The 9,089-nt window shown below is 43.2% G+C and overlaps 1 protein-coding gene across 1 annotated transcript in view; it reads left to right on the forward strand.

The window, feature by feature from the left end:
- Positions 1-255: 255 nt before the first annotated feature.
- The window catches only part of PWP1 (PWP1 homolog, endonuclein), a 28,816-nt gene continuing 19,982 nt past the window's right edge, over positions 256-9,089 (forward strand). The window contains exons 1-5 of the mRNA XM_049627524.1: positions 256-473; positions 3,173-3,231; positions 3,600-3,784; positions 5,373-5,458; positions 5,559-5,655. Coding sequence (XP_049483481.1) covers positions 402-473; positions 3,173-3,231; positions 3,600-3,784; positions 5,373-5,458; positions 5,559-5,655 — 499 coding nt within the window. The 5' untranslated portion in view covers positions 256-401. The remainder of the gene's footprint in view (positions 474-3,172; positions 3,232-3,599; positions 3,785-5,372; positions 5,459-5,558; positions 5,656-9,089) is intronic.

Raw genomic sequence — 9,089 nt, forward strand, 5'->3', positions numbered from 1 at the left:
AGCTTTAAGACTATGGAACTTCAGGCAAAATAAAGACCTATGAAAATCCGCCTCTGACCCCTACAGTTCCAGTTTTATTTATTGCCTCCACGAAGCCTGCAGAGACCGTCCCACGCGGAACAGTCCTAAAAAGCCCATTCGGTCACACAGCGCGACCCACCCACGTGGAGTCCCCTCCCGGCTGCTTCCGCTTCCACCCCTTTCCCCGCCTCTTTCCCATTCGGCGCCCTGGAATGACGTCAGAAGTGGGCGCGGACTCGCGGAAACCAGAGCCCGCGCGTGCGCCGTGCGCAGGCAGCGCACCGGGGCTTGTGCGCTGAGCGTGCCGGCTGGGAGTCGGCGGGAGTCCCAGTGCTGCTGGGGGCGAGTCTGTAGCGTGAGGCGCCCTTGAGCTGAAGACCATGAACCGCAGCCGCCAGGTGACGTGCGTGGCCTGGGTCCGCTGCGGCGTGGCCAAAGAGACTCCGGACAAGGTGAGGCCTGGTCGCTGGAAGGTAGGGGGAGCGGCCTCTTCGCAGCATCCTCGGTCAGCCCCGCCTAGAGAACCGGGACCCTCTACACGCGGCCTTGGCCTGGCTGCTGTGACTGGACGGGGTGAGGCCGGCTTTGGCCTGATTGTCGTGAGGAGGCCTGAGGCTCCCCGGGCCTGGGAGTTGGGGGCCGCGCCCCCTCACGGTCCCCTCCCCCGAGTCCAGCCCCACCCCCGAATTGGCCGGCACGTGGACCTCTTCGGTGGGAGGAGGGCGGGGTATTCCTCAGAGTGGGAAATCTCCCCAAAGCCTTCTTGACAGCACCCTGGCTTCGCGCACACCCCAGTGCGTTTTCAGGCAAACGGGAAGAGGGAGCACGTGTGTAAAACCACTTTCCACTCCTGCGTTCGGAGGAGTGAGCGGGATGAGAGGTGTAGGGTAGGAAAACTGGTGTGGAGACCGTGATGCCGTGAGGCCTGGAGTTGAATGAGGAATTTCCTGCAGCGATCCAAGTGAGATGTTGTTGCGGCAGTGGGGGATGAGAGGTAAACGTGACACATTATGAAGGAAAGACCTACAGAAGTTACAGAATGAGTCTGTAGTGGAGGTATGACTTAAATTGTTCAACTGATACTGACAAGTGCTTTCTGCGTTTTGGTCATTGTTCAGGGTCTGGAGATAGACATAAACAAAACAGAAAGATTCCCGTCCTTTATGGAGTTGACAAGTGCATGTATGTCAGTGGGAGTAAAGGAAGGGGCGGGGCGTTGGATTGAATGTAATTGGGCCCGTGATGACCAGAGATGAGAAGTGATAGGAATGTAAGTGGCTGAGACGTCCAATTAACAGGAATGAGGGATTGGAATAGTCCCCGGGAGGTGTAAATTCCACTAAGGCACAGACTTGCTTGTTTTATTCACCAGTGCTTGGCTCCAGTGCATATTTATAACGGGGCCAGAAAATGATCTCATTAGAAGTTATTGAAGGAGGTAATAGTTGTTAGTAAAAAGGGATATATAGGCTTTTATTTTTTTTTTTTTAATTTTTTTTTTTATTTTTAGGACAGAGAGAGACAGAGCATGAACGGGGGAGGGACAGAGAGAGAGGGAGACACAGAATCGGAAGCAGGCTCCAGGCTCCGAGCCATCAGCCCAGAGCCTGACGCGGGGCTCGAACTCACGGACCGCGAGATCGTGACCTGGCTGAAGTCGGACGCTTAACCGACTGCGCCACCCAGGCGCCCCAGGCTTTTAAAGGCTATATGAGTTCCAAACATGTCAACATACTGGAACCACTTGGGGGCGCTTCAAAAAATACTGATGCCTAGGATGTCTGGCTGGCTCAATTGGTGGAGCATGCGACTCTTGATCTCAGGGTCATGAGTTCAAGCGCCCCCACCCCCTATTGGGCATAGAGCTTACTTAAAAAATACCGATGCCTGTGCCCCACTCCCAAATACGTGATGTAATTGGTTTGGAGTGTTAAAAGATTTCCCCCATGTGATTCTAATTGCCAACATGTTTGGGAACTGCTTGAAGAGTTTATAGGAAGAAGAGGTGAGTTTATGCTACAAAATCCCAGAGAAACCCAGATCAATGAGAATAATTAGAAAAATAAGCATCTTAAGAAAGGGGGGCGGTGCCTGGGTATCTCAGTCCATTAAGAGTCCGACTTCAGCTCAGGTCATGATTTCTCATCCATGAGTTTTTGAGCCCCTCATCAGGCTCTGTGCTGACAGCTCAGAGCCTGGAGCCTGCTTCGGATTCTGCGTCTCCTCTCTCTGCCCCTCCCCCACTAACACTCTGTCTCTCAAAAATAAATAATCGTTAAAAAAAAAAAAAGAAAAAGAATTATCTTTTAGTTAAAAACCCTTAGCTTCTGGAACAATGGAATCTCCCCCCTTGAGGATTTCCATATTACTAGAGGTGGTTTAGTGCAAACTGAGTGAGTGACTGATTCATACAAGGATCCCTACCATAAGCTGAGCATTGAACTATATGTATAAACACACAATGACAAGTGGGTTTCTGTCTTCAGGGAGCTTACAGTTTAGCACTGATGGGGTGTTTTAAAAGGTACTGAAGCACTGATTAGGCGAAAGACTGCAGTTTTGAAGAGAATGATTCCAATTTTGTACAGGATCTCCCAAGTGGAGAGGGTCTTAAAGGCAGCTAGAAAGATGGAACTGGAGTGTGGGGCTAGAGAAGGGGGAGTTTGGGTAATCAGTTTGTAAGTGGTAGTTTTAGTCTTCAGAATGAATGAGCTTCACAAGAAATTAACAGCATGATGAGTGAATTGTTGGCAGTGAGAACCAGAAAACGAGCAGAGGAGCAAGGCAAGGATGGTTTGTTTAGGAATACCCACAGGGAAAATGAGAAGTAACCAAGAAGAAAACAGAATAATTAAAAGAAATGAGATGGGCTATCAGAAGTCAGTTTATGCAAGTCAGTCTTTTTTGGAAAGTCTGGGAAGAGGTAGACTGAGCATAATTTTTTTTAACAGTTTGAGGTAGGAAAGGATTTAATTACATAAAGACATGTGAAAACTCCCATTTACAGTGAATTTAGAGAGTCTAGATTGAAGTTTAGTTCTTGATGTCTTTTGAAGTTATATTTTACATTAGTTTGCAAACTTCTTGGTAATTCAGAGATTTAGAATGATTTCCTTAGCCATGTCTCAATGAAATGTTTGCTCTCTTACAGGTAGAGCTGAGTAAAGAAGAAGTAAAACGTCTCATTGCTGAAGCAAAGGAAAAATTACAGTAAGTTTAAGATTGTTGATAATCTGTGGCGCCTGGGTGGCTCCGTCGGTTAAGCGTCCGACTTCGGCTCAGGTCATGATCTCACAGTTTGTGAGTTCGAGCCCCGCGTTGGGCTCTGTGCACACAGCTCGGAGCCTGGAGCCTGCTTCGGATTCTGTGTCTCCTTTTCTCTCTGCCCCTCCTCAACTTGTGCTCTGTGTCTCTATGTCTCTCAAAAAATAAAAAAATAAAAAGATTGTTGATAATCTACTTTAGGTAGACTTTAAAGTCTAGGTGAAGTGGAAGTCTTAAACAGTGATGACAGGTGGTCTTGTTATTGAATGGTACCATTCGGGTGATTTCTTTATCTTTTTGTTCCCTTGGCATAGAGAAGAAGGTGGCAGTGATGAAGAGGAGACAGGCGATCCTTCGGAAGATGGCATGCAGAGTGCACGTACCCAGGCACGACCAAGGGAACCCCTGGAAGATGGTGACCCAGAGGACGACAGGACGTTGGATGACGATGAACTGGCTGAGTATGACCTAGATAAATACGATGAGGAAGGTGACCCAGGTTAGAATTCACTCACTTCTTCTGGTTTTTAATCACAAGCTTCGTGTATTAGATCATGCTTCTAGTGTTGCAGACCTTTACTGTGAGATTTCGTTGTCCTTTATGCCAGTTAAATAATCTGGCTCAAGGCTCAGGAAGATCGTGTGTTTCCTAAACTAGTTTAGAAAATAAGCTAACCCACTAATTTAAAATCTAAAAAAAACACAGTATCATATATTTTATTGTAAGTAGTGAATATAACCTGTAACTTGGGTTGGGGGATGGGCAAAATGGGTGAAGGGGAGTGGGAGATACAGGCTTCCAGTTATGGAATGAATAAGTCATGGGGAGGGGGATGAAAGTTACAGCATAGGGAATATAGTCGCAGGTACTATAATAGCATTGTATGCTGACCGTCAGTAGCTACACTTGTGAGCATGGCATGATGTATAAGAGATGGGAAATCCCTGTGTTGTACACCTGAACCTAATGTAATACTGTGTTTCCACTATACCTGAATGAGAAAAAAAATTTTTTAATCTGTAACTCGTTTCTCTTTGTGTTAATGAGAGAGGAGTTATTACCCCCATTTTACAGAGAAAACTGAGGCTTACACAGATGAAGTAACATTACCAGTGTGACACAGCTGCTGAACAGTGGAGCTGAGGGTTGAACATTCTCTTTCTCTAAAGCCTTTATTCTCTCCGTGTACTTCATTAGATGCAGAGAATAGTGTTTTCCTTCGGACTCGGGGTTGTGGGCCCCTAACCTTGCTCCCATCCTGCTAGGACAGAGTGCCATGGGAATACAAAGAAAGGAAGAGCTAACCCAACCTGCAGAAATGGCATTCAGAAGCTGCTTCCTCATTATCCCCACACTATGTGGACTGTTGGCTCTTTCTCATCCAGTTGAAATTCCTATGTCTGTTGCCGGTCAAATGTTCAAGACTGAATCGTCCTCTTCCTTAAAGTAGCTCCCCTCAGCAATTAGAGTATCTTTCTTCTCCTGAGTTTTCCATTATTTGGGGTGTACTCTGTGTCACCCTTCCAGATAATGCCATAAGAGAATGCCAGTTGGAAGTACGTTTAGTGGAAAAGGCACAGTAGTGGTTCTTTCAGAGTCATATGACAAATTAGCATATCAGCAGTTCTCAGAAATCTTGCAATAAAGAAGCCCATTTAACTTTGTGAAACTCACCATTTTTTAAATTTGATTTGGCCAGGCCACCCTTATTTGTATCAATTCTAGTGTTTTAGGGTAATTTTATCTCCACATTTTCAAGGCCATCTCTCTGTAGCACTTTTTAATAATGACTACAAGGAGCAAGTTAGAGAATCTGAGCAGAGTTGTAATATTTTCTAAGAGAGAGCTTCACAGTTTAATTCTTTTATTGGAACATTGTGAATACCAAGACTATCAGATACGCAGTCCAAGATCACATATAAATGGCTTTTAAATTCCTGTTGATTACTCAGTATTTCCTTTCCTGACTAGGGATGATCCAGTTAGTTATGAAATAGACAGTTGGAGTTTAGTCTAAATATTGGATACTGTAGGAAAATGCTTTCGTCAAAATGACTTACTGGTTTCAATTTTTGAATTTTTACAGATACTGAAACTCTTGGTGAGTCTCTTTTGGGTCTTACAGTCTATGGAAGTAATGATCAAGATCCTTATGTTACTCTGAAGGATACGGTAAATACTTACATGGCTTTTCTAATTATGCTTCTTAGTAAGTCTTTGGGAACCTTACCAAATATATGCTTCTAGTTAATGACTTTTTCTTCCCACTTAGGAACAATATGAACGTGAAGATTTCTTGATCAAGCCCAGTGACAATCTCATAGTCTGTGGCAGAGCTGAACAAGACCAGTGCAACTTAGAGGTGCATGGTAAGTGGGGGACATCGCTTGCAGAAAGGTCCTCTAAGATTAAAATAATCACTATAATAGTTGCTATTATGAGTTTTTAGGTGTCAGGTCCTGCTAGATTTCGTTTCAGTTACGTGGTTAATTGCATATAGTCTACAGAAATTCTGGTCATTGTGCCTGGGCGTGTGTGGTCTGGTCTGTCACTTTGGTATCTGGCTTTATTTATGGAAATAGGTCTCCTGGAAGGTGCTAATGGGGTTTTTAAATCTTTTATCGGAACATTTTTGCCAGTTTTTCACTCCCCTCCTCCCATCCTCCCCCCACCCCCCACTGGAGAAAACCTAGAAGTAAAACAGAATGAAAATGCAGGAAACAATTATAGTCTCATTACCCTACAGTAACTTGTTGCCCTGGTTTTTTACTGCATTCTCTTTTTTGGGTATTTTCTCTCTATGTGGTAAAGATTACCTTTAAAAGACAGGTTTTTATCCTGCTTTCCACAGTCAATTCAACTATTTCCCTTTTTGCAAAACATGTTATTTATTCACAATAATTCAATGCTAAGGTCTCCATTCCTCTGGTCACCTTTCCCAGTTCAAGGAATGTTTGTACCACTGCCAGAGGTGAACGCTTTGAATCTGAAGTAGGCACTGACTTGAATTTTTCATTTTCATTTGGATTTTTGTATCAGATGTATTTAATGTTGATATTTATTCAACAAACATTAAATAACTGTTTTCTAAAAAATAGACCTTCAAGATGTCTACAATATTCTGCCTCTAGATTTTCCCTTTTGTTTTTCTTGCCCCTTTTCCCGTGCACACATCCTCAGACATGTCTGTCCTTCTCCAACAGTCTTCTATTCATCTGTCTTTAAAATCCGAAGCTCTACAGATACTATTAGGTGAAGGCCTTTTATTATAGGAAACATAGCTGCATAGCTCAAAAATTAAAATCTTTAGAGCACCTGGGTGGCTCAGTTGGTTAAGCATCCAACTCTTGGTTTCAGCTCAGGTCGTGATCTCACAGTTCCTGGGTTCAAGGCCCACCTCAGGGTCTGCACTGACAGTACAGAGCTGGCTTGGAATATTCTCTCTCTCTCTCTCTCTCTCTCTCTCTCTGCCCTTCCATCTCTCTCTAAGTAAATAAATAAACACACACACACTAACTAACTTAAAAAAAAAATTAGGGGTGCCTGAGTGGCTCAGTCAGTTATGTGTCTGACTTGGTTTCGGCTTGGGCCATGGTGTCACGGTTTGTGAGTCCAAGCCCCACATTGGGTTCTGTGCTGATGGCACAGAGCCTGCTTGGGATTCTCTCTCCTCTTTCTTTGACCCTCCCCCACTTGAACGCACATGCTCTCCCTCACTCTCTCTCTCAAAAGTAAACATTTTAAAATATATATATTTTTTAAAAATTAAGATCTTTATGTTTAATGTTTTTTGACATCTTCTAGGTTACTTTGTCACTTATTCGATTTCGTAGCTTGGATTTCTGGAACTCTAAGGCTGCCTGCAGGAAGCCTGTAGATTAAGCCATTTTAATCCCATAGCCCATTGTAGATCTATTTATAAAATGAAAAGGCTTTAAATAGCAGATACCTCAGTGTGAAGTTATTCTTCTAATGATCTTTGATCTTTATGTATTTCAAATGAAAACCATGTTGGTGAAATTTTTAAAAGACCTTTTTTTTTTTTTTAATGTTGGCTCTGTGCAGCTATATCTCGCCATCTCTCTCTCTCTTTTTTTAAGACCAATTCTAATTTCAGAAAATTGAAACTGTTTGCATTTGCCATCGATTTTTATACATCCTGTGAGAGCTTACTGGAGTCATTCCTTTGAATTTAGTATCAGGAGTTAAGTTAAATAAAGCAGTTGCGTTCCCTCTTCCTTCTAAGCTAGGTCAATAAGGATATATATTTTTTTTGGATTTGGTTGGATCTCCAAATTATTCAGCATATCTCTAATCAAGAATGAGTTCAAGGGGCTCCTGAGTGGCTCAGTCAGTTAAGTGTCCAGCTTTGGCTCAGGTCATGATCTCGTGGTTCGTGAGTTGGAGCCCCACAGTGGGCTCTCTGCCATCAGTGCAGAGCCTGCTTCAGATCCTCTCTGTCCCCTTCTCTCTCTGCACCTCCCCTGCTCATGCACATGTGCTCTCTTTCTCTCAAAAATAAACATTAAAAAAAAAAAAGAATTCAAAATTGCACTCTAAAGCTGATATGAATGTTTGATTTGACATGGTTAAAAGAAAATTGTTTTGAAGCATCCTTATCCTTTTTATCTAAAATGTAAGTTGAGTACATTGACCATAGTTGAGATTCTTGCAGGATCACAAGCTTATCATTTTGAACATATGTCTCAATGTGAAGTCATATGGAAGTCACATGACATGGAATCTGCTGATCCCAGGATCTATCCCAGATGCAGAAGTTTGAGGACTTTTTTCTTTTTTAATTTAAATTCCAGTTAATATACAGTATAATATTAGTTTCAGGTATACAATATAGTGATTCAACGCTTCCATATAATACCTGGTGCTCATCACCACAAGTGAACTCTTTAATCCCCGTCACCTATTTTACCCTTTCTCCCCACCCCCCCTCCCCTCTGCTAACCATCACTTTGTTCTCTGTAGTTAAGAGTCTTGGTTTGTCTCTCTTTTTTCTCTGTTGCTCATTTGTTTTGTTTCTTAAATTCCACGTATGAGTGAAGTCCTATAGTATTTGTCTTTCTCCATCTGACATATTTCATTTAGCATGATGCTGTCTAGCTCCATCCATGTCACTGCAAATGGCAGGATTTCATTCTTTTTTATGGTGGGGTAATGTTCTGTTGTGTGTCACACTCTACACCTTTTGGGTTTTTTAAGTTTATTTTGAGCGAGGGAGGGGCAGAGAGAGGGAGAGAGAGAATCCCAAGCAGGCTCCGTGCTATCAACACAGAGCCCTCTGCGGGGACTCAGTCTCACAAAATGTGAGATCATGAGTTGAAATCAAGAGTCAGACTCTCAACCGACTGAGCCACTCAGGTGCCCCTATACCATATCTTTTTTATCCATTCATCAGTCAATGGACACTTGAGCCGTTTACATAATTCGGCTATTGTAGATAATGCTGCTATAAACAAGAGGTGTTATAAATAATAAGAATTCACCATAGCTGCACTTTCAGTTTCGTGGAGGAAGACTTTATTAATTATAAGGAAAAGGAAGTATAAGTAAACAAGAGGGAGAGAATTACAGTAAACAAAGAGGGAGAGGTATAGAGAACAGAGAAGGCTTAATACATCAAGTCGGGTACTTATAATAGCCAACCTTCCGGCTGGGGAAGCCCAGTGGCGAACGGCCTGGTTGGAGTCCCAATTGAGGTTCCTGGGCAGAGTGTCCCCCAGGTGAGATTTCCAACTAGCTGCTCCCTAGGGGCTGTATATATGTATGTGTGTGTGTGTGTGTGTGT

The sequence above is a fragment of the Panthera uncia genome, chromosome B4, assembly GCF_023721935.1.
Source record: "Panthera uncia isolate 11264 chromosome B4, Puncia_PCG_1.0, whole genome shotgun sequence".
Classification (NCBI taxonomy): domain Eukaryota; kingdom Metazoa; phylum Chordata; class Mammalia; order Carnivora; family Felidae; genus Panthera; species Panthera uncia.